This window comes from Strix uralensis, chromosome 4, assembly GCF_047716275.1.
Source record: "Strix uralensis isolate ZFMK-TIS-50842 chromosome 4, bStrUra1, whole genome shotgun sequence".
Taxonomy (NCBI): Eukaryota; Metazoa; Chordata; class Aves; order Strigiformes; family Strigidae; genus Strix; species Strix uralensis.
This window is the reverse complement of record NC_133975.1, coordinates 122,131,993-122,158,358: the sequence shown is the minus strand read 5'-3', so window position 1 is coordinate 122,158,358 and position 26,366 is coordinate 122,131,993. Positions and strand designations below refer to the sequence as shown.

The 26,366-nt window shown below is 39.3% G+C and overlaps 1 protein-coding gene across 1 annotated transcript in view; it reads right to left on the bottom strand.

The window, feature by feature from the left end:
- TDRD9 (tudor domain containing 9) overlaps positions 1–26,366 on the bottom strand; it is an 89,839-nt gene that overhangs the window by 27,730 nt on the left and 35,743 nt on the right. Inside the window, exons 7-18 of the mRNA XM_074868940.1 lie at positions 23,220–23,384; positions 13,872–13,975; positions 11,726–11,784; positions 7,328–7,382; positions 7,089–7,173; positions 6,361–6,418; positions 5,629–5,733; positions 3,036–3,133; positions 2,519–2,650; positions 1,659–1,818; positions 1,512–1,575; positions 953–1,016 (exon numbers count right to left, since the gene is read on the bottom strand). Coding sequence (XP_074725041.1) covers positions 953–1,016; positions 1,512–1,575; positions 1,659–1,818; positions 2,519–2,650; positions 3,036–3,133; positions 5,629–5,733; positions 6,361–6,418; positions 7,089–7,173; positions 7,328–7,382; positions 11,726–11,784; positions 13,872–13,975; positions 23,220–23,384 — 1,149 coding nt within the window. The remainder of the gene's footprint in view (positions 1–952; positions 1,017–1,511; positions 1,576–1,658; positions 1,819–2,518; positions 2,651–3,035; positions 3,134–5,628; positions 5,734–6,360; positions 6,419–7,088; positions 7,174–7,327; positions 7,383–11,725; positions 11,785–13,871; positions 13,976–23,219; positions 23,385–26,366) is intronic.

The window sequence follows — 26,366 nt, the reverse complement described above, 5'->3', positions numbered from 1 at the left end:
CCCTGGAAGAAATCTAATCTGAACCAGGGAGTTTAAAACCAAGTTATTTCTCTTATTTCTTTTCTGATACTCAGTCATTCAAACCATCAAGCTTTCACATCACTCACACAGAGATACTGCACAGGAAGCTCTATCTGAATGCTTGTGTTTATCCTCCAGGTCAACATACCGGTTTATAGAAATACCACCTTCAGATTAACAGGACAGGAAGGAAATACAGTACTCAACAGGATAAAGGGAATTCAGATTAGATGATGCTTGAGCCTCAGGATCAGTGGGTACGTGTGGCATATGTGCCCACGTGTGCTTCATGAAACTCTTGACACCAGAGTACAGAAAAACAAGTTAGCTTTCACCAAAGTGAAAAAAGGCCAACATACGCAAAATGGAATAAATTATATCAGCAGCTGAAGATTTGGGAGTCTCCATAAAATTACAGAACATGTCAGGCCATCTATAATGTAAAACCGTGGATTTTGAACAGTAAGGTCCTCTAGCAGAAACCTTTCCTGTGCTGTACCAGCTCCTCTTGCAACTGCAGGGCTCAACCTCTGTCCATGGTACCGCGCTACTGAACAGCCAAGCGTACCCCAAAATCCCGTTTGGACAGAATAAAATATTATAAAGTCAAAGCTATGATGTCTGAAGAAAGGGATACCAAACTCATTCTGTACTGGAATTTACCAGTCCAGACTGCCCTTGGTTAAAAGGAAGCTACCAATATCACCTATCTCTGGCATTTTATTTTTGGTTATTACAATAGAGACAACTGGAACTAGTAGTGTTATACAGCAGGACACAGCCTTCAAAAAGTATCACCAAGTAGTTAGGAGCAATGTGAAGTTTTTAACAACTTCAAAGCACAAAATGCTGCACTGTTCCTACAAAAGTGAGAAGCTCAGACTTCTGGTTTATCTTCCAGTGAAATCTGATAGACCCAAGAGAGACTTACCTTAAATGCATTCACAAGTGCAATACAGTCACTCTTACTATTCTCAGAAAAAAACAGTTTGTTCCTGGCAATATAAACAAAAAGAATTATAAACAATTTTTTTTCCAAATATTGAATGTATTATGCAGCTCAGAACACTATACTGTTAACACCTTCCAGGACTTTACAATAAATGTATTGACCTTGTTTATTATTTGTTCTTATTCACATCTCGCCGCTGAAGGTAAACTGTGTAGGCAGGACAATAATAAAAAAAAAATCTTTTCTATTTTAAAAAACCAATTTAATAGACATGTTAATTGCCACATGTTCACATCAGAAAGGAAAAGCTGAAGAATCACATCTTGTACTTAGAAAAGGATGAATTAGCTCTGTGATACTAATTAGTTCATATCAAAATAGATGTCAGTACCTCAGCTGCCCTGGAAAAGCTTCTTTTTGCACTGCTTGGCACTTTGACAGAAAATTAGACTCATGACATGGAAAATTGTATTTATTGGTCAACTTAGCCATCTGCCCCCAATGTAGTCAGGAAGTTGTAAAACATCTAGGGCAATACCTGTATCCATTGACATACTGTTTGAAAGGTACTGCAAAAAAATTCCGCAAAGAGAGTGCTGCAGCTACAACAAAAACAAATCAAAATGAAAACCTGCAAATCATTTGTTTTTAGAGAAATGTTCTCACATGTTCTTCTTTCAGTTACCTATAATAAGGCATTCTTCTAAGCACCCGAAGACATGTCCAAGGACTATCAGTTTTCCAAGATGCAGATCCACTGGCAACTGTACCAGTACCCTTCCTAAGAAAGTCAGCTCACCATCATGTGGATCATCTCCTTGCACACAAGTTGTAAGTGCTCCCAGCTAGAAAAAATAAAATCTATTCACTTCTAAAAGTTGACAAAGTAAATATAAGACCAGTTTGTAAGAAAACAAGACAAGAAGCAAGCAGTTATCTTGAAGCAACATCATTTAGTATCAAAATTGTAATTAAATTGAAGTTCATTTTAAAAGCCTAGTATTTTGAAATCAAAGTATACTACAGTATAATACATATACTGGACATACAGGCAAGCTACAAATGATATAAATATAATTTCTTATGCACCTTGGAAAAGAAGTTTAATGCAACATATGTTCTACCCCATATCAACTTTTGAACTGAAAAGCAAAATCACCAACTTCCTTGTACAGGTCAGAAGAGGATCTTCAGGCTGACATCTATACATTGTAAGGTGTGAGAGTGTGATTTTGCTACTTTATTTATAAACAATTGCACTTACAGAGTTCAAGTTCTCTTACTCGTTTTCTATTTTTTCTCACTACAGATGCTAGTTCACAAACAGTATGATTACTCTCTATTGAAATTATAATCCTGTTTTAACTGCAGAAATTATGCTGAAGAGGACGGTAACCAAACAAGAGTCAAATGTGAGAAAAGATTCTCCAGGCAGTTCCTATTTCAGGGTCCAATTAAGACTACTACAACCTTAAATACCAAGAAAAACACTTCTACAGTCCATTTTTATTACCTTGATTTTAACAACACTAGAAGAATGCCTACCTCTTTCAGGTCGAGTATGGTTCGTTCAATGTCACCTATACTGGGTGGAGAAAGAGCTGTTGCCAGCAAGGCTTTTGGTCCTCCCATATCAAGCTTTTTTATTTTTAAGACAGTAGTTCCCAATGGACAACGCTGAAGGGAAGACAATGTTATTGTTACTTTCACCCCATGGGAAGTGTGACGATGTATTTTGTATGAAAAATAAGTTAATGTTTATAATTTGTTAATTAAAGCCAGCAATTAATTTTGTGTAGCTAAGGGTATTTTTCTTTTGAACAGATTGCTTATTTCTAATTCACATCCATTTTACTGCTATATGAGTCTCCTTCTATGAAGAAAGTTATGTGGAATGGTCTTTGTCAATTACTTATCAACTTGAATTCTATTCAGTGTTGCAGTTATTAGCAACTATTCAAATCATACCCTGTCTTCAGGAGAAGTAAACCAAAACTACTTTTTATTGTCTCTATGACCACATGCATTAAAAAAAATTCTTAATGCTCTCCAAAAGTCTTACCAGTATCTCAGGTACTAAGTTCTCTGGAATAAAGTCTGTCCAGAAGTTCTTGTGTACAAGCCTATAACAATACCCTTTGGAAACACGTCCAGCACGACCTTCACATAAAAGAACAAATCACCAATTTATAAACTGCTCAAGATTCAGGCTGTTAAAAACCCATCCATCTACAAGTCTTCTGGGCAGCTGAGCAGCATGTGACAGCCGATGCTGCAGGCTGACCAGTATTTTGCTCTCTTGCAGCAGACAGGCCCAGTGGAGACACTGTCTCTATCCTTTCTACGTAAGGATCAGATTAAATCATTTTACTTTCATAGCAGCAGTAACTAAAGAGTTACTTTAAGTATTTCACTCAAATACCTTTCACATAAGTGCCCTCAAATCAGCATTCACCTTTCTCAGCTGAAAAGACATGACAAATCCTGTGCTAAAATGCACTTCCTCAAACCAGAAAAAGACAAGTCCTACCAATCTAAATTTAATATAGACAAATATGTCAATGCAAGTTTTAGCATACCCCTAAACTGAAGATTCTATATGCAGGGTAAATATGCTTTGCGTTTGTATTTCTTTACACAATGAGCATACTCAGATTTCCTATTTGACTCTATAGCTAACAAAAATCTTCTATATAAATAACTTTTAAGATACCATGACAAGCAGCAAAACCATCTTTATGATCTACTCTTCATAGAAAACTGATTCAGAAAGTCTTTCTCAAATCTAAACACCAATCACTTGTCCAAACTAAAAGGTACTCTACTCAGTGGGAATACTCCACTGGAGAATTGGGCCATATTTTTAAGTCATGTGTATAACAAGTCCAAGTCTGCTATACAAAATGCTGCTTTCACTGGTTGTATATTGGCTGCTTGTCATAACCTACACTAACCCAAAACCAAATGGAAATAAATCTGTGTATTGGGTTTCCATGGCAAGGTTCTGGTAGCAGGGGAGCTACAGGGTGGCTTCTGTGAGAAGCTGCTAGAAGCTTCCCCCATGTCCGATAAAGCCAATGCCAGCCGGCTCCACATGGACCCACCACTGGCCAAGGCCAAACCTATCAGCAATGGTGGTGGCACCTCTGGGATAACATATTTAACAAGGGGAAAAAACATCTCTGCAATTGCAGCTGGAGAGAGGAGTGAGAATACATGAGACACAGCTCTGCAGACACCAAGGTCAGTGAAGGAGGGGGAAGAGGTGCTCCAGGTGCCAGAGCAGAGATTCCCCTGCAGCTCGTGGTGCAGCCCATGGTGAGGCAGCTGTGCCCTGCAGCCCGTGGAGGTTCATGGTGGAGCAGATCTCCACCTGCAGCCCGTGGAAGACCCCACACTGGATCAGGTGGATGTGCCCGAAGGAGGCTGTGACTCCGTGGGAAGCCCACGCTGGAGCAGGCTCCTGGCAGGACCTGTGGCCCCATGAGGGACCCACGCTGGAGCAGTCTGTTCCTGAAGGGCTGCACCCCAGGAAAGGGACCCATGCTGGGGCAGTTCATGGAGAACTGTCTCCTGTGCGAGGGACCCATGCTGGAGCAGGGGAAGAGTGTGAGGAGGAAGGAGCGGCAGAGACAATATGTGATGAACTTGACTGCAACCTCCATTCCCCATCCCTCTGTGCCACTTGGGGGAAGGAGGTAGAGAAATCAGGAGTGGAACTAAGCCTGGGAATAAGGGAAGGGTGGGGGGAAGGTGTTTTAAGATTTGGTTTTATTTCTCATTACCTTACTCCAATTTGATTGGTAATAAATTAATTTCCCCAAGTCAAGTCTGTTTTCCCCTTGATGATAAGTGCTGAGTGATCTCCGTGTCCTTATCTCAATGCATGAGCCTTTTGCCATCATTTTTCTACCTCTGTCCAGTTGAGGACAGGGGAGTAATAGAGTGGCTTGGCAGGCACCTGGTGCCCAGCCAGGGTCAACCCACCACAAGCTGTAATTGTGAAGTCCTCATAATATTTAAAAATGGGGACATTTTTGTATCTGAAGATGTCACTGTTATTAACTTATTTAGTATTCTTTCTGATTGAAGCAAAAAGATTTGGTATTTAAGAGTATTGTCTTACTAGAAGAGCTGATATGAAATCTTATTTAACCTTGTACTACAAACACTGGTCTACACTAGAGACACTGCTGTGGGTATTTCAACTGACTTAAGAGTGACAAATAGACATGAAAGTTTCCTTTATTGCTGAAACTTGCAAGTAGTCAATAAATACCTAGCAGGACCTATCTCCCCTTTTTAAAAATGACCCGTGATAAAAAAATTACTATTAAATAACAAAGAATCCTCCTAAGTTTTATGGTCCATGAATTCTAATACTTTTCACAGAATTTGTTTCAGTACAGCTGCAGTGGGCCTATTTCAATACAAGACAAAATATTCCTCTGGAAAAATACTTGAGCAAAATAAAACATTCAGGTATAGTTGTTTAATCCCATTTTACTATCCTGACACGGTAAGGAATTATGTTTTTGTATAAAGTACTCATGGCAGAAATTATCCGTGCTTTTTACTGTTAATAAAATGCAACGTAGAATTCTCCATGAAGATTAGCTTCTAAAATTCCTTTCCATTACCTATTGTGATCTTACCTTTTCTTTGATTACAGTTTGCTTTAGATGCCCAGCAAAGTCTCAAACTTTGGTAATTAGTTTCCTTATCACAAACCAAAGTTCTAGTTAAGCAGAAATCGATCACTGTAATTAAGAAAAAAAAATAAATCTAGTATTATTACGGAACAATTTATCCTCATGGCAGTGGAAAAAATACTGGTTGATTTTGTGTTTTCAGAAAAGTTTCAAATTATTTCAAAATCGGTAAGGACAACACTAGATTTATAAAACCACCAGACCCAGGATACTCTGAATACTAACCGAACTGCAAATAGATTTTAACATAAATATAATAAACAGTTAGTGCAGATAACAAGCATAAAAATGCCATCATTTCTGCATTTACATATTCTATATCAGAATTTGTTTAATCTGATGCAATTATTTCAAAATACAGTCAGAATGTGAGTAAAAAGCTTAAGGTACTTATGACATGAGATCTGATTCTGCTTGTTACTGCATTTAAAATTATTTTTTTCCCCCTCCAGTAAAGATTAAAACCAACACCCCACTCAGTAGCTCTACTATTTGGTTCACATATTCAGATTTAAAACTGTTCTCTGTTGTGAAAGAAAGAATTCAACAGCTGACAAAATTAAACAACAGCAGTGCTTTGTAAAATGGTGACATTGTGGAGATTTAGGCTAGCACAAGTATGGAACAACATTACAAATACAGTGTATACACAATTACAAGATTTAGATGACTTACCATACTTAACATCAGGAATTGTTACAGAGCTCTCAGCTATGTTTGTAGCTAGAATAATCTGAGTTTTGAAGCAAAAAATGAGCAACAAATGCATAAAGTTACATTAATGTTTCTACATGAAAAGACCAACTTGCTATGAAGAAATATAAATGTAATGACAACATAGTTTTTCCGCTCTGCATATTAAAAAAGCAATACAACTTGTATTTTCTTGTCTTAAGATCAGAAAGGCATAATAAGGTAGTATAGCATGTGACAATATAGAGGAAGAATGGAAATATTTCCTTATGCCTTGGTCATAACAAAACATCACACCATTAGCAGTGATCCAGAAAACCAAGACACTAGCCAAAATGTACAAAGTAGGCAAGACACATCCATACTGGGGGACTACTTTGCTATGCAATGCCACCAGCAGCATACTACTGTCATGCAGGTGCAAAAATCAACATGCACAAACTATTCTGAAGGATAAAACCAGCATCACACAACAATTTAAGGATAACCTCCTATTATTGCACTTCTCTTGAGGTCTAAACACCAGTTAAAGCAACAGCTTGGTAAGAAAGGCAATCAGTTTACACCTTGAAAAAACAAAACTGCTTTGCCCTCACACAATGGTTTTGAGTTGGCACAGCTAATATTAATTTATATACTTTTATTATTTGCTATTATTACTCTAGCAAAAGGTTTCACACACTTAAAAGTAATGATTCAACAATATTTACTTTTCTGTAGCCAGGAACTGTAGCCAAAAATATACCACTTTGTTCTTCTAATGTCACATGTGAGTGAAGTAGGTACACTTGCCACCTACAGAAAATATATTAGTGAAATACATACTGATGCAACAGTATAAAAATTAATTACACCTCTGTGCTAGATCATACTATGTACTTAGAACTCATACAGCTGATGGATTCATGTTCAAATTTAACTGAAAGGAAACAAATGTGGTCTAACTTACCTTTTGTGAAATATATTTGAGAGACATGAATGCATGTAGTTTATTTCACTCAAACCTAGGGAAAAGTAATCAAGAGTTTGTTTTCTATTTAGTGGTCACTAACAATTGTAAAACCAATTCTTACACATCTACTTAAATTCTTAATTGACTTTCATTATTAACTCTTTTCACCACATAATAAAACAGAAGAGTTAAACAGTAAATGTAATAATGAGTCACTGAAACACTGTGAGTCAATTTTTCAAGAGTTATTTTGCATAATTTTACACTTACTACAGTGGCAATATCAGACATAAAGGCCATCTGCCAGTGTCCCATAATTTCCCCTGGTTTAGTTCCTTACAACTGACAATGCTCACCTCATGCTGAATGTCTGGTTTAGGATAAATTTGAGTATTTCAGCCAAAACAAGCTGTTTCCAAGAGCAGGGCCAAGAAAATAACAATTTTTTTAAAAAAAATAATTATTTCTGCCTTAGCCATCTTACCTTTGGCAGTCTAGTGCCCATTCTCCAGGGCATGGATTTAACACGTGCCAGGGGAAATCTTATGACTAAAGGATTTTTGCTGTTTTTCTGAATACCTCCACAGGCATAAACCTCTCTGAAAAGCCTAGTTTACTTTTTTATTGAGATTTCAATTCCAAAAGACCCATTTTCAAAAATCTGTCCAACACTGGGCTTCCCCAGTTGAATATTAAAAATGAAATTGTTCTCTAAGTGCAGCACACGATTGCTGCAATTTTCAGTGAGGCTAAATGCCAGTTTGAGCACCTGGATATGAAAATTTGTGCACTCTTTAGATGACTGTTATTTGACTTCAGAAGTGAGAAGGAAGGAAGACAAATGCAAGTGGAGGAAGAGAGGTATTTTCAGGAAAGATAACAGACAAGAATAAATTAGAACAAGAGGAAAGAAGGATAAGTAATGGGCTGGAAATCATGGCTGAGTTAGATTGAGCAATGAAAAAAGGCCAGAAAGCAAGAAAGTGGGGCAAGAACAGGATAAGAACTCAACAAGAAACCAACATGGTGATAATACAAGGTTGGCTGGGAAAAGAAACTGCAGAACATGGAGATTAATCAACTACTGGAGTCAGAAAGATTGAAACTGGAAAATGAGGGCAAGTGACTATAGGTAAGGGAGATAAAAGAAGTCAGGGCTGAGAGAACAGATGAGTTGGAGGAAGAATAAAAAAAAAACCATGGTGGTGGTAGGGCAATTAGAGGGAAATTTAAAAGTCTGAGAGATGTCCTTTGTGTGAGGCTGATACAGAGGAAAGCAACATCATTAGAATCTAAAAAAGACAGTCAGGAAGCTTAATTTATGTCACAGCTCAAATGAAGTAAGAATACTTGAGAATGCAAATACCTGGCCAAGTAACAAACTAATGACTATTACAATAATGAAACAATTAACAAAGATCTAAGCAAAACACCTTCAGCACCCTAGCGAAAAACATGCAAACTGGGAAATATAAAACCAGTACCAGTTTTTAAGAATATTATAATATAGAAAAAAAAAAGTGTCTGTTCATGAACTAGAGCATGTAATTAAAGATACAGAGAAAATATAAGAACACCACGATAAGGTCTGTTAGGACACAGCCTGCCAGACCTACTTGATCCCAGGTACTGCTCCACTAGCTAGCTAGCTAATGCTTCCTCCTTGCCATACTGCCTAGTTACATATCCGAGTAAGACACCAATGCTTGAATCCAATTTATGTTTAAAAATAATTAAAAGAAGCTTGATCCACGATTGGTAGAAGCAGACCCTGCATAGCTAATAGTAATTATTAATCAGTCTAGTAATTACTGACTGGACACAGCAGGCAGTATCTGCTGCCCAGTTCTGGAAGAAACAAGAGTTGATCATGACACCTACAGAACAAAAGGCTACCACCAGGAGAGACAGATCTTGGAATGAAACAGTAACTAGTAAAAATATCTGTTTGGCAAACATTCCAAGACGATAAGGAGAGTTGGGCATGGAGAAGTGCAAAAAGTACAAAACAGACAAAAACACTGACACAAGTAGAACAGACAAAAGCTTAGGACACTAACAGCAGAACCCCTCTGAAAGAAAACCCTAAAACTTTAAGCTATGCAATTCCTGCTATCAGCAAGTGCATGCTAAGCACAGAGAAATCAGGCTGCCCCCATCTTCTGCAAGCTGCTGAAGAGGATGACAATCTACTGTTGCTTTCATTTAACCCATCAGAAGCATGTTAGATACTTGAAGGTGTAGCTCAGTGATGATGATTCAGTCAGTACAGTCTGACCTCTTCTTCCAGTTTGTTCTTTAAAGAGTCTAAAAAACTATCCATCGAAATATATGCTCAGGAAACATTAAGGTCGCCATGTCAAGCACTCAAAAAAATGCCACAACTAAGATAGGTTGTGCAAACTTAATACAGCTCACTGGGAACATATTTATGCATATATGTTTAAAAAAAAAAAATCACTGTACAGTTTAACATGACATTTTATCACCTTGCACCTAGGGACAGACTAGCTCTGGAATCAGAGAGCTGAGCACTGAAGGATATTTATCTGTAAAGAATCAGACTCAGTAACATAAAAAAATTAACCACCAAACAAGACAGGCAATTACAACAGGAAGGGAAAAGATGGTATCCTACTCAAAGACAGCTGCAGCTGCTCTATGGAAGTGGATTCTGCCCCATCACTGAGTTCCACAAAGACAGTGGGCAAAAATTACTTAACAGTACTGCTCAGCATGGCACTATACTTTCTGGCTGCTGATGCCTACTCAGCTTGAAATGTCAATGGGAGTGTTATTTTGAATGTACAAAATGCTATGTAATTGTAAGCACTCAAAAAATCTAGGCATCTCAAATCAACGTCCTAAATGTGGAGGTTATTTTTACCCAAATCTCTGTCTCAGCTGCCCTCTTCTGAACTGAGGGGTCTCCTCCCCTCTTCTCCAGTTCTGTATAAAGACTATTTGTGAAGAAAATCTCAAGATGTAGTTGCTAATCCCACATTCAAGATCAGTCTTGAGTATTCAGTTATAAAACAGGCCAAGGTTAAACACTGAACAACAATACAAACCAAAGCTGAGTCCCAGCTCATTCAGAAAGCACTATCCACACAGGTTTTCATGAATAAACCAAATGTATTTAAACAAAAAGTTTAATTTCATCAGTTGCAGTTACAAGCCATCAGGGATAGCAGCACAGTAAAAAGCACCTCAAAGTGAAAGATAAAAAGGACTTGGGAATTGAAAGTGCTCAAGAGTAATTTCCGCCAGAAATGAAGACGCAGAGAGCCTGAGGAAGTCTGAAAGCACACCAGACTAACACCAATATGAGAAGCCAGAGGCAACGGAGATGGTCTCCCTACTTTATTAATGGCAAACTGGAATGGGTCCTACACTGACACGATGAAGTAATTCCTTCTACCCATTGATTTTAAAGAGGGTAACTCCAAGAAAGGCAGCTCAAATGCCTTTTAGCTGTCAGGGAGCACCATCCACTGAAAGCTACTCGGCAAGTACAGTATATTTTTGTGCTGGTGTGCTGTGTTTCCAGTCCTAGCACTAGCACATCTATTGCTAAGCTCAACACAGCAGAGAAGTGACATTCATAAAGATTTTACAGAGAGTTAGATAGTCCTGGTAGGGATAGACCTCACCGTGCCCAAGGAAACAGCTGCTCCTGATTCTGAGGTGACTCCACTAGAACATAACCAAGTCTTTTCAAAGTTTTCAACTAGCAAACTTTCACATCCCTGAAGTAAAATACCACCAGGTAACAGGTTTGTGATGCTCAGGAAACCTAGTACAGCCTAGTCACCCAAAAAATATTGCATGCTTTTGTTTTGGCTGTCATCCTTACTGGAATCTCTTAGTTAGATTTTAGTGGCACTGTAAGATAACTTAGGCTTGCTGTTTAAAGACCATTAAAACTATATATAATTGCTTCTGTGATCATTAATTGCTATGTTATCATGCAGTTACCACTGAGTGGTCCTACTACACCAACCAACGTACATGGAAAGAAAAAAGTGAATTTTGACTTTTACAACAAGAATCTAAATAAAAACTACACTATATGAAGATAAGAAAACATCTCAAAGAATCCTAGGAACTTCATGCAATATTTAACAATTAATCTAAAAAACTGAGCACCTGAATTTCTGTGAATCAGCTGTAGAATTAATTTTATTACTGCAACTTCATTTTTAAAACATACAAAGTCTTAAAATTTTTGACTCACACCTCTTGCCATATTTAAACAAGTTTGCAAGAAAAATACCCAGATAGACCAATCAACCCCAGTTAAGTATGTGTTTCATAAATCCCTGGAAGAAGTGCCAGAAGAAAGCTTGTTAAATGCAAGTAAGGAAAAATAAATTTATTAAGATGTATACTCACCTGGTAAAAATACTAGCACACTTCCATGTTTTGATGTAACACTCGTGGGTTTTTTCTCCCTAACAAGAATACACAGTTTCACTAGTTTTACAACCTCAGACTATTTTATTACCCGTTATTTCACTCTGAAAGAACAAGCAGAACTGCACACTCTTTGTAACATGTATTATTTAAACTTCCTGAAAAAATGGAATTCAAAACACTATTTGCAAGTATGCTTTCTGAAAAACACGGTATATAAACATGGGAACTATATCATTAGGTTTAGTTTTCTCTTCAAAATTATGTCAAAAGAGAAACATTCTTATTTAGCAATGAAAGCAATCAAAATTAGGTTACCAAAGATCTTAAAATGAAAACGTAGTGTACTACTGCAGAATTCTATGGAAGCTTATTCAATAGTTTTACAAGTTTATGTAATACTCTTGCATTCTAAAAATATCACCAGACACCTTTAACAAAAGCCTAGCATGTAAAAAAGCTAACCATTACCAAGAGCTACAGGTCATGACATAAACTTTGAGGGAGACATCTTCGATTAATCTGTTACAAGTCAAGAAGCTAAAATCACATTAACATAATACAGAACTCTTATTTTTTGTTGTAATCATTCCTGTTGTAATCAATGTGCACTCACAGCCTAGAAAGCCAACCACATCCTGGGCTGCATCAAGAGAATCGTGACCAGCAGGTCGAGGGAGGTGATTCTCCCCCTCCACTCTGCCCTCATGAGACCCCACCTGGAGTACTGTGTCCAGCTCTGGGGCCTCCAGCATAAGAAACACATAGACCTGATCGAGCAGGTCCAGAGGAGGCCACGAAGATCATCAGGAGGCTGAGAGAGTTGGGGTTGTTCAGCCTAGAGAAGAGAAGGCTCACCTTATAGGGGCTTTCCAGTACTTAAAGGGGACTACAGGAAAGGTAGGGAGGGACTCTTTATCAGGGAGTGCAGTCATAGGACGAGGGGTAATGGTTTTAAACTGAGAGTGGAGATTTAGATTAAAGGAAGAAATTCTTTCCTGTGAGGGTGGTGAGACACTGGCACAGGTTGCCCAGAGAAGCTGTGGCTGCCCCCTCCCTGGCAGTGTTCAAGGCCAGGTTGGACGGGGCTTTGAGCACCCTGGTCTAGTGGAAGGTGTCCCTGCCCATGGCAGGGGGTTGGAACTGGATGATCTTTAAGGTCCCTTCCAACCCAAACCATTCTGTGATTCATAACAGCCCTTTTGGTATTTGCAAGCTGAAATGCTGATGTCTTCATGTTTGCTTATAGAAGGGAGCTTAGTAAAAGGTAGTTTAATTTGGCCATTCTAAACTACAGTAAAACAGCTTAATTGAAAAGATCAAAAGAAATCATCCAAAAAAAGCTCAGAAGTCACTACATAGTGTAACAAAGTTAGTGCCAAATTTTTATATACCTCCATCAATACGTTTACTTCAGTGTTTCACTTGATAGCTGCTCAGGTGAGCTTAACTAATGCTATCTTAAAATTTCGAAGTTTACATAATACTAAGTTTGAAATAAAATTAAGCTTACAAGACAAAATTATTTCTTCAGCACACATTTATAAATTATTAGAATATACGGGAACAAAAAACATTCCTAAACTAAATATGCACTCAGTGTATGACCAAAATTGTAGAAGCAACTTTACTATATTTTTGGATACTAAACATCAATTTACAAAACAGAGAGTAACAAATTAATATTTCTTTATTTCAAAAGACAGTAAGGCATTAGTTAAACAGCCAGTGAAAATTAATGCCTTGTTTGCATTCTTGTTTTCATGGCATAACATGTTTTAGTTTGTAACACGAAATAGTAGTTCTGATTTTATTCTTCATATAAATAATATTCAGCTCTGGTCTGCAGCAAATATTCTAGTTTCCATATAACATGGCTGTCTTGAATGGTCACTTACACTCCAGGGCATGAAGTGTATTTCAAGAACACAGTGCATTCAGTAAGACCTACAAGCAGTCTTTGCATGACTACCGTGAGTAGAAATCACACAAATACAATAAAAGCAGAGATGCACAGAAAATTAACTTACCACTAATAAATGTAATACATGGGCTTCTGCTGTGCCTTAATTAAGTGTCATTTCCTCAAAGAACCACTGGTTCCAGATCCTGAACTGTATCTTACCTATTGCTCTTCATCTCCAACTCATCAAATGACTGAATCAAAGACACTGCTACTTCATACATTTCCGTTACTATCACTGGTTCCTCAATGCTTTGAGAAGGAAGCTGTGTGGAGAAGAAAGTATGGAGAGTAAGACAGTATAACAGGCAAAAGACTATAGATCCCATATATGTGTCAATTTGTCAAGTACCTTTTGATTAACCTTTTGATTGCACAGATGCCATGCAAGGAAGTACCTTAACCTGGAGCATTCATTACCTTCTAAATAGACATCCTCCTTCAAGCATCCTACCATTCTAATGCTAAAGAAATACTTCTGATATTTACCTAAGATAAGCACTAGCCACACTCCATTCCTTAACCTTTGCAGAACATACTCCTTATCCAGAAGCGTTAACCACAACCCATGGGAACAGGATGACAAGAAAGAGAGGTATTTGTATAACACTGGCACAATCCTTCTCACAGGTGCTATAATGCAGGTCTCTACCTGATTGCCAAATAAATCATGTACCTCTTTCTCATTTAAACTGTCTTTGCATTTAATGGATCTTGTGTTTTAGGTCATGCCCTCTCAAAGATCTATGGTTGTGTTGTACACAATGTAACCATTGAGAGAGCTTTAAACTAGATTTGAAGGGGGCAGAAGGCAAAACATCAGCCCATCTGAAGTGCATGTATACCAATGCACACAGCATGGGCAACAAACAGGAGGAGCTTGAAGCCATGATGAAACAGGAAAATGATGATGTAGTGGCTATTACAGAAACATGGTGGCATGTCTCCCATGACTGGAGTGTGCCAGTTGATGGCTACAAGCTCTTCAGGAGGGATAGACAAGGAAGGAGAGGTGGTGGGGTGGCACTGTATGTTAGGGACTGTTATGATTGCTTTGAGAACAAGTGCAGTGAAGATAGGGTGGAGTGTCTTTGCGTTAGAACCAGGGGGAAGGCCAACAGGGCAGATGTTGTAGTAAGAGTCTACTATAGGCCATCCAACAAGGACAGAGAGGTAGATGAAATATTGTATAGGCATTCAGAAGAAATCTCACGATCGCTTGCTCTTGTTCTTGTGGGAGACTTTAACTTCCCAGACATCTGCTGGAAATACAACACAGCAGAGCGGGACCAGTCCCAGAGATTCCTGGAAAGTGTGGCAGATAACTTCCTGACGCAGCTGGTGAGTGGACCAACCAGAGAAGGTGCCCTGCTGGACCTCCTCTTTGTGAACAGAGAAGGACTGGTGGAAGATGTGGCGGTTGGAGGCCGACTAGGGCACAGTGATCACGAAATAATCGAGTTCTCTATTCTTAGGGAGGCCAGGAGAGGGGGCAGCAGAACTGACATCCTGGACTTCCAAAGGGCTGACTTTGTCTTGTTTAGGCACCTGCTTGACAGGATCCCTTGGGAGATGGTCCTGAAGGGTATAGGGGTCCAGGAAGGCTCGGCACTCTTCAAGAAGAAAGTCTTAATGGCACAGGACCAGGTTGTCCCCAGGTGCTGTAAGAGAAGCTGGTGACAGAGAAGACCACCCTAGCTAAACAGGGAGCTTTGGCTGCAACTCAGGGAGAAAATGAGAGTTTCCAGCTTTTGGAACAAGGGGCTAGCAACTCACAATGATTACAAAGGTGCTGTGAGGCTATGCAGGGCGGAAATCAGGAGGTCTAAAGCCCAGCTGGAAATTAATCTGGCTTCAGCAATCAAGGACAACAAGAAATGTTTCTATGTCAACAGCAAAAGAAAGACCAGGGAGAGCCTCCATCCCCTGCTAGACACAGGAGGAAACATGGTAACAAGCGACGAGGAAAAGGCTGAGGTGCTTAATGCCTTCTTTGCCTCAGTCTTTAATAACAAGACTAGTTGCACTGAGGCAATCCAGCCTCCTCAGCCAGAAGACAGAAACTGGGAGAATGACCCCTCTGCATTCCAGGAGGAGACAGTCAGTGACCTGCTGCATCACATAAACATACACAAGTCTATGGGACCGGATGGGATACACCCAAGGGTGCTGAAGGAGCTTGCTGGGGTGCTCGCCAAGCCGCTTTCCATCATTTCCCAGCAGTCCTGGCTGACCGGGGAGGTCCCGACAGATTGGAAACTGGCCAATGTGACGCCCATATATAAGAAGGGTCGGAAGGATGATCCGGGAAATTACAAGCCTGTCAGCTTGACGTCAGTCCCCGGGAAGATGATGGAGCAGCTCATCCTGAGTACCATCATAAACACGTGCGGGACAACCAGATGATCAGGCCCAGTCAGCATGGGTTTATGAAAGGGAGGTCCTGCTGACAAACCTGATCTCCTTCTACGACAGGGCGACCTGCTTATTGGATGAGGGAAAGGCCGTGGATGTTGTCTACCTTGACTTCAGTAAGGCCTTTGACACCATTTCCCACAGCATTCTCCTGGCAAAACTGGCTGCTCACAGCTTGGATAGGCACACGCTTTGCTGGGTAAAAAAACTGGCTGGATGGCTGGGCCCAAGGAGTTGTGGTGAACGGAGTTAAATCCAGTTGGCAGCCGGTCATGAGTGGTGTCCCCCAGGGCTTGGTTTTGGGGCCACTCCTGTTTAGCATCTTTACTGATCTAGACAAGGGGATCCAGCGCACCCTCAGTAAGTTTGCAGACGACACCAAGTTGGGTGGGAGTGTTGATCTGCTCGAGGGTAGGGAGGCTCTGCAGAGAGACCTGGACAGGCTGGAGCAATGGGCTAAGGCCAACTGTAGGAGTTTCAATAAGGCCAAATGCCGGGTGCTGCACTTGGGCCACAACAACCCCCAGCACTGCTACAGGCTTGGGGAGGAGTGGCTGGAGAGCTGCCAGTCAGAGAGGGACCTGGGGGTGTTGATTGACAGCCGGCTGAACATGAGCCAGCGGTGTGCCCAGGTGGCCAAGAAGCCAATGGCATCCTGGCTTGTGTCAGAAATAGCGTGGCCAGCAGGGACAGGGAAGTGATCTTACCCCTGTACTCGGCACTGGTGAGGCAGCACCTCGATTCCTGTGTTCAGTTTTGGGCCCCTCACTACAAAAAGGACACTGAATTACTCAAGCGTGTCCAGAGAAGGGCAACGAAGCCAGTGAAGGGTCTGGAGCACATGTCGTACGAGGAGCGGCTGAGGGAACTGGGGTTGTTTAGTCTGGAGAAGAGGAGGCTGAGGGGAGACCTCATCGCCCTCTACAACTACCTGAAAGGAGGCTGCAGAGAGCTGGGGATGAGTCTCTTTGACCAAGTAATGAGTGATAGGACAAGAGGGAATGGCCTCAAGTTGCGCCAGGGAAGGTTTACACTGGATATTAGGAAGTATTTCTTTACAGAAGGGGTTGTTAGGCCTTGGAATGGGCTGCCCAGGGAGGTGGTGGAGTCCCCATCCCTGGAGGTGTTTAAGAGTCGGATTGACATAGCGCTGAGGGATATGGTGTAGTTGAGAACTGTCAATGTTAGGTTAACGGTTGGACTAGGTGATCTTCAAGGTCTTTTCCAACCTAGATGATTCTGTGATTCTATGATGATTCTGTCTACATTGTTTTCTAGCATTCTGTCACAAACTCACAGCTTTACTATTTAAGAACAGAAACCATCAAGTCTTCAGAGCAAAGACAGTAATTTAATCTCGTTTCAGTTTAAAAAGAAGTTTAATGAACTACACATGCTCTGGGAATGGTCTATCACATCACACGTCTTTCCCTTGTAGAGAAAATGGCTTTTGATCATTGCTCACCTTTCATTCTTAGGGTTTCTCCTCATTCTAGTGGAAACTCTACTGGATTAATCACTATCTGTAACTTTTCTAGACTTGTATTACAGTGTAATCTGCCCTCCACATACTTCACATGATTAGAAATCCTACAGGCAAATTGCATTTCTCTCCCTCCTACTAAGTCTTTGAAGTTCTTTCCTCTTCCCTCCCTCTACTCTCAAGTGAAATATTTTATTTACTTCTATGCTGAAATCTAACAGTTCAAGTAATCCAAGATTTTCCCAAGAAAACCAACAGGTTCAAGTGATTGTGTGTGTGTGTATGCTTTAAGAGATCACGTATTTTTGCACTAGCTAGCAAACCTCCATTTTTACATTTATGCTCAAGGAAGTATTTCTCCTAGCCTACCAGTCACCTTCACCTGTTGCTTGATACGCTACAATAGTATTTTATTGTTCAAATACAGCTTTATTTAGGCTTGGAGTTCTAATTTTTACTTTTAAGGAATAGTACTATAATTGAAGCAACAGCGAGAACCAAGCATCTGTGCTTTAAGCATAACATTCTGTAAGAACTGGACTGCACGATAACAGTAAAAATGTAATAGTCAGTAGTAATTGGTAAATACATGCAGATAAATACCAACATAAGGTAAGACACAAGTGCAGCGAGGGACTTTTAACAAGGATATAAAGTGTATGGAAAAAGCCACCCCCGGAAAGAAATTCAAAATGCAAGCTGAATGGTCAAGAGTAATACTCAAGGTTTCTACACAGAAAACTAAGATATTCCAGGCTTCCCTGTGAAAGAAGCAGAAGGTATTTACCAACTGTCCACATTTTAGAGATTTTAATCAAGCACAAAATTAGGATTACACACCTACTCCAGTTATCATATAAGCAAAAGAGGATTCTGCACAAGGTTTCAATGAGCAAAAAAGAACTGAAAAAGATATACTGATAACATTGGAATGCATCGTATGTGTACTGATAAGAGTATCATTCATATAATGCATCCTCCCATTGTCTGGAGTGAGATGACATCCAGTAAGACAATGTGTAAACATATGCATCTGAGGATTGCAAACTCTGAATACAAGCAGATGGTGTATTGGTTGAAAATAAAGAAGCCCCTGAACCTGCTACTTTGATCATAAGAAAATAGCTATTTTCCAGTGTAATGCTACTGAAAGCAAACATGACCCTAGGTCAGGAAAGGTCATTCTAAGAGTGTGATGTGTTAGTGACACTGTACAGAACTGCCCCTCACTCTGAAGTGACTCAGGTCTTGTCAAAGCTTTCAGCCAGCGTACTTGCCAGCCTTTGAAGTAGAAGAACTATTGAAGCCAACAGATACTCAGTCTCTGATGCTGGGGAAATGGATGGGGACTGACAATACATCTGCAATTCCTACGAGATTTTAAGGGGATCAGCCGAATCTTGAACAGAAGCAAATTATGACTACTTTAATGACCAGAAGAACAAAGAGACTTTCTCGTAAAAGAAGAATACTAATGACTTACCTTATGTAACAGAGCAAAATGAAAGCCAGAAAGAGGTATTACTGCTACCTATAAGCCTATCCAAGCGTAAATAAGAATGTGGGAAGAAGAGTTAATCTAAAAAAACCCAAACCAACAAAAAAACCTAACAGTTTTGACTCTAATCTGTCACAGTCTCCCAAGGTGTTCTTGGGAGAAAAGGCAGAGAAAGCAGAACTGTCTTTTGATTCTTTCCAGCTCCAGCACTGGGACTGCATGTTCAAGGTTCAGTGCCAAGACAGTTTAAACCTGATCCAAAATCTGGCCTGCAGCTGTACCCATTTGACCTAGTAGAGAGGTTTCAGAGAGCTAAAACTGTAGAAAACGGAACTGTCTAAACTAGAAAAATAATTAACTTTATTTTAATATCAGTTTCCCTTTCTGAAGGGGCTCATGACAGAATCACAAAAACACTACTGCCACCACCAATTTGGCAACACTGATTTAGATCAGCTTTTGTTACTGCAACCTCAGTCCCCAGCCTTCAAACCCTTACCAGAACAGCCAACTTATAACACTACATCATATCAAACCTAGGTCACCTTGGTGTCCGCAGAAAGACTCGTTTCTGAAAACCCTGAGAAAATTATCCCACTTTCTTCTGGTAGAAAATGGATTGAAGGATCAAAAAAAGCCATCTGTAAGAACTTGACAACATTCTTTCCACTTCTCTGACCCCCTCAAATGAAGCAGCCAGGTAGACTTTTCAGGTGTACAACTCGCCAGAGCTTCTAACTATATTTTACATCCACTATAGTAATACTTTTCCAATGAAGCGTGATTAATCCCTGAGAAACCACAGACAACATTCTAGTAGTTTTGAGAAGTAGCACTTTTCTTTGCCCAGTATGTGCGATAATCCAAGGAATTTATCTTTTCTGGGCTGCTTGAACCTAAGATTTTTGGGTTTAGATTATCCCTGCTTAAATAACTGTCAAATTTGTCTTTTCAATTTTATTACCAACTGTACCTCTACTATTCTGTAACATGACAAGGCTGCCACAGCACTCCTAATAAAAGGTAGCAACATGACAAGCAGCAAATCCAAAAGCCCAGTCAGAGCTGACTGCAATAACACAACATAACCAGAATAGCTTTTGACTTCAGGTCCAGGGACATGAAGGAATTTTTACATCTGCAGGCCAAAACTGGGACTCTCCTTTTTTGCCTTAGGTAAGAAGTAGACATGGGATTTCACAGATTTACTGCCAGAGACTAACATCTAGACCCCCTAGTTGCTGCATTTTTTAAATCTGGTCACAGAATTAACTATACAATTAATGTGCATTTGATACCTCCAATAATATACTATAGCAACAGGTAACCATTTACACAACTACCTTTAAATTTGGCTATAGATACAACCTTCATGCATTTTTCATCACAACCTTTGTTTCACTGATTCCTTCGGGCTTAGAGGGTGCAGATATGACAAAATAACAATCCAGTTAAATATCCAGAACAATGTGCTTACAAAGGCCATTATGCCAAAAGAAAAAGAAACTACTTTTTACAAAGCTATACTCAAAAATTAAACAGTAGCACCTATAAATGACCCAATATCTGGGCAAGGGTAAGCCAGTGCTACACTGAAGAGCGTTTCCTCCTTCCTTCCCTCTTACTTTCATTCTTTCCTACAAATGAAGCAATTCAAGTGGAAAGCGTTATCTTTGATTCAACTAGAGCAAAGGGTTTACTGCAAACAGGCATACGGAAGAAAAAATAATGACTGGCATTTCTATTTATCTTCCAAATCACAACTCGTATCAGTGAATTCCCAAATTATTCAAGTCAGAACTGCTCAAAGAAAATTTTTATTTTCAAGCATAGTTTTAAAACATTATCACCTACAGAAATGAGTGACATAAAGCCAGGAGTTCTGCTGGATTCATAAAAAAATTCTACATTTGTACTGCAGCATCCAATTATTTTGAGAAGGGAAAAAGGTTCATACCTCACAGCAAACAAGACAGTTACAAAGGACTAAACTGATTTCAATCAAGACACTTTAAAAGGAATGAGTTATGATTTATGTAATCTGATTTTATAGTTATTCATTTTAAAATCAAAAGGAAACTTGGCAAAATTCTGTTTATCTAAAAAGACTGTTTTTTCTTTTAGCTTCTGTATTCTTTTATGTAAATTTTATAGGCTTTTATAGACAAAAATAAAATATGAAGAACTAAAGCCTGAAGCCTGTACCTCAGGCAGTCATCTAACTGACTTTGATTTTAGCATGATGAAAGATGTGCCCCTGCTTCCATATAGCAATGTTAACTCATTAACTGCCTTAACACTCAGGCTCTGCTTTCATTTTTATTAGGATGTTACATAAATCTTAGTCCTTCCATGTTTTTATGTATTTTTAAAATAAAACTACAAGAGCACTTATGTGCTTCTATTGTTGCCCTAAGGTACTCTCCTCCTCCTACTGAACAAGAATGGCTATAAGCTAGGACAATACAACATAAAGAAACAGACGGATACTTTAAAAGAAAAAAGCTAAATGCTCATGTACACAGAGAAAATAAAAAAATATAAAAAGCAGTTCCTTTTGTTCGCAATCTGAGGTGAAAGTGCTCAAAGTGCAGCTATGACAAATGCAACCTGACTGAAATAGACTTCTTACTGAATTTCTTAGTTATCTTTTTGTTGTCATCTATCACCAAATATCTTTTGCAAAACTCATATTATATAACCTCCTCCATATTATCTGAGCTGCCATACTAATGTATAAAAAACTGACGGGCCAACTGCTATATGCATTTAGTTTATTTTTTTGACTGCATTAAAACTTCAGCAGTTGACAGCCTTTTATTTTAGCTTGCCTGTGTTGAGGCATAACCAATGCCTGTGCTGTGTACAGCATAAGCAATTGTTTTCTTCTGGGTTTCCCATAAACTACCTGTTTGTTTTACTTCTCTCGTTTAGTTTCTGCAGAATTGAGGGATTAAAGCCAAATAATAACAGTATGTTCACATACTGCTACTTTTTAAGTGCATCCCCTGTTTTCTTCATTGTATTAACATTATAACAGTGTTCTGAATTATCAAAATTGACCAATAATTACTCCCATGCCCCAGTTATTTTTAGAGTGATTGTCACTATTAAACCCTGAGTGCATTTGCTCTACTTTGCTTTAACCTGTTTATCTCTTGCCTTGGACCATAATACTGAGTTCAGTATTATGAGTTCAGAGTTCAGACACTCAAATAAATTCCTACAGAGCTGTTTTTCAACCGCAAAACAAACTCCTAGTGTAAAACCACAGATACCAGATTAATTCAAAACTCAAATTTACTCCTTCATTATCTGTTGTCTATGCAGCTACATGCTATACAATAGCATGTCAAAAGCTCTACAAACAAATATATTTTATAAGCTAAAGACTGACACAGCAAATGAACCTTCAGCCATTGCTACCCTCCTTAGACTTTAGAGCAGCAACTCTCCAGTGCGGCCACATAGGCTGTGAAGTGGCCACCAGGAATTTGGTAAATATCTATTATTCTAACATATTTTCATTTCTCAAAATTACGTATTTGCCATGGTGGCCTACATGGCTACAACATAAATATGCTCAGAACTACTGCATAACAGCTGAGACTAATAAAAAAAAAGGAAAAAATAGGAAGCGTGTAAGCCTCAGCTGATAAAGAGAAGCCAACTTGATAACGTCACACTTCTATTCATAAACGCTTCTTTTCTGATGACTCTCTTCATTTTCTAGCTCTTTCTGCCTTGGACACATAACAGCAATATGAACCAACCCAGGAAATACTCCCTGAGTTCATCAGCTGTATTCAAAGAGATCTATAAATCCCCTTGTTACTTTCCGCACAAACTTTTACATTGTTCATCTTGGATGCAAACTACCAAACAAAATGCCACATACTACTTAAAATTCCCAGCCCTTTACATTCCATTTCTGTACATGAAAGAAAAACTAGGCTGCTGGTAAGGAGACTCCTGTTTTATCATCACGTATTAGTTCTTATCTAGAACTGCAATGTAAAACTGATTATTTGTGATTTTATTACACAGCTTTCAAATTGACTGTTCCAAGTTCTTTCTTACTATGTCCAAAGAAATAAAGTTGTATTTACAATACCTTGAAATGAACAGTGTGCTTCAAATCATCAAGATAATATTCTTCAATTGCATAAGGTTTGCCTTCCACCTTAAATACACAGGCTGGATTCAGACCGTCATAAACTGGAAGTGCAAAGTAATCAGCAAGTTCTTTACAGTCGATGGAAGCAGACATCAGTACTACCTGTTAAAAAAATTGCACAGCATATGCAAAATGTTAATTTTAACACAAAATGCCATGCTATGCTGGAATCTCCACTTCTTTCTTTATGCTAAAATGGTCTAATTTTGGTTACTACAGGTATTTAACCTAGGCACCTTTAAGATAATCAAGGCTAAGTGCTTAAGATTCCCAATGTGGAAAAAGGTAAGCACTTGCAAGGGAATAGCTCAGGCTAGATGCCTAGGGCAGACAATGTGGAACACTTTTTCCTGTGGTAAAAGTTCAACCTAAAAACATATAGTACTGTTCCTTACGCTTATGATCTCTATATGGTCCTCAAAAGAAAAAAGTATACACTATTTTTAATTCCTGTTTTACTAAAACGCTTAGATTAGATATCAGTGCCTTTAACTCCATCAAAAGATGGGCTTACTCCTATAAAAGCAGTAACTGTATTATAACCCAGCCTTAAAAATGTTACTATAATGATTTTGGAAAATGTCAAGTAAGTTTTCTCTCAATTTCAATTAATTTATGCAACTTAAAACTCCCAAGCATCACACCAAGCTCCTCACCCTGTTTGCTGACTCTGCCAAGATTCTTAACCCATATTCACCTGAACAGAAGAACAGAAATCACATTTGCTAAATCACAGGAATCACATATCACATTGGTGATACCTTTTCTTTCAATTATTATGAAATTCAGAATTTACAGCTTTGTTTTCTCCCTGGTTAGACAGCATGGTATGCACAGAATGGGGGAAGGGAGAAGAACGAAGTAACTTAGTGGCTATGGCTATTTACCCTCTAACCCCTCTATTTGGAATGTGCTCCCACTGCTCAGCACAACCAGCTGCAATAAACTAGACAATTGCAAAAAGGACAAAGAGCCAAGGAGTTATAATGAACTGTGTAGTGTTCAGCTTCTCTATCTTCAGGTCTCCTGAGCCACTCTAAGCAGTACTTGTAAACTGGGACACAGTCAGTCTTCGTTTGCTTTCCTGACACTTTGCATGAATTTAAAAATAGAATGAAATAAAGACATCAACATCCAAACCAAAAATGCAATGAAATACAAGAGCATCCCCCTCATGAAGTGACAGGCAGGCAAGCTAATGAAGTGGGCACTGTACCACTGTGCTCAGCTCCAAAGCACCTGTAAAAGCACAAGGAATACATGGAGAGGGCAGACTAAGTCATGAAATCATTTAACATGATCCTGAAAGGGGGAGAAATCTGAAAGGACATAATTCTGCAAATACTATATGAAACTTGTCCCACTACAGTATGAACTGCCTCATGGCTCAATAGATAGTGGCTCACCTATGCTAGAAAAATAGGCTAAATGTAACCTTGTCTGAAGCCTATTGAAACAAAATCCAATCTAAATTATCCTAACTGCAGTTGCAGGCAAGGAATACTAACTTACCTTCTCTTCTAGACAGTCTTTGACATCTGCACTCTGTAATCTGCGTGGAATCCTTCCAAACCGGAAGGAAAACCACAGGTTCCTAACAGAGTGCCTGAAAGATCACATTACTAAACAAGAGATTGATCTACTCCCAAAGCAGAATATCAACAAGCACGGATCACCAACATGGCAGAGGAACACACTGAAATAGAGGGTAATGTAGACGGTTCTTCAAAAATCAAGCAGTCCAAAACCACTTGTGCAGCGTGATTATGTCTAAAGCCCCACCAGATGATACCAAAAATATGCACAGTAACTCTCACTTCAGATTTCCTTGCATGGCAGTTTGTTAGAACCTGGAAATAGGACTATCATTACCCTGTTTCTTACCTTCCTAAGCAGCTGTTACCCGGTACAACTAGTCACCACTGGGAACTGCACTGTTTGGTTTGACCCAATAGAGCCATTTTTAGAGTCATAGATATTCTTGCAGCAACCCCATCCCAACAAGATCAACCTTAGAACCAAATGTCTGCTGTGATCTAAAAGCAATAATCTGCACCAGCCATCTGTCAGAAAACTCAGCAGTTGGTAGGTGAACCACACCTAGATCTTGTCCTCCGTACGTCAGAATCACTCTTGCCATTCTGTTAGCTAACGCAATGTTGAATTACCAGCTACTTCTGAGGTCTGCACTGTCCAGATTAGGAGACAAACACCTCATATGTATTTCATATCACCCTGAAATATAAATACATTTGTTTCCCCTTAAACAGGCCTCCTTACACCCTTCTGAGTCATTAATCCAGGGGGGCTGGGAGGAAAATCTTGCACTTTCTAAAGGAATTTGCCACATGATCAGAGCTCCCTTCTTTCACAGTTTTTCAAAAGCAGCTGAAAAAGGATGAAGTAGGAGACACTGGGCTTAGTGTATAGAATCAAACTGAACTATCTGTTCCACTCTGCTAGAACCCAGTAACTGACATCAATTCTCCCCTCCCCACCATAAAAAAATTCAACAGGACCCACCCCCACCCCCCCACCCCCCCCATAAATGTACAACTGTCTCAGATTTATACATGTAGCTAATCTGAAGAAACAACTGCAGAAAAGGATATAAAGGAGATTGTCACTGGAAAACTATTTGGAGAGATTTAATCAGAATTTGGAATCGAGGGAAAAAAATCTTTTAGGAACCTATAAAAGAAAAACATTCTCTAACAGGAAAGATGATAGGACCTGTACGGATTCCTGCCATTGACACCAACCAGATAATCAGCATCAAGGGGAAACTTCTGACAAACCAAGTATGATCAAATTATTTGCTATTCTCAGTAAGCAGAGCCAAGTGCTAAGAAAGACTGAATAGCTTCACACTACTGTCTCCGAATTTAAAAGACAAGTGAGTTTTCTTATTGGTAAGAAAAGGGATAAAAGATGTGAAGTGCACAGACATGCCCTATGCCAACTGGAGGAGCACTTTAGGTGAGAGCATGCTTCAGAGATCTAAAAACCAAGTTATCTGAGTTTGAATCAATGTGGTGGATTGTACAGAACACAGATTCCCTTCCAACAGCATCAAAAACAGCC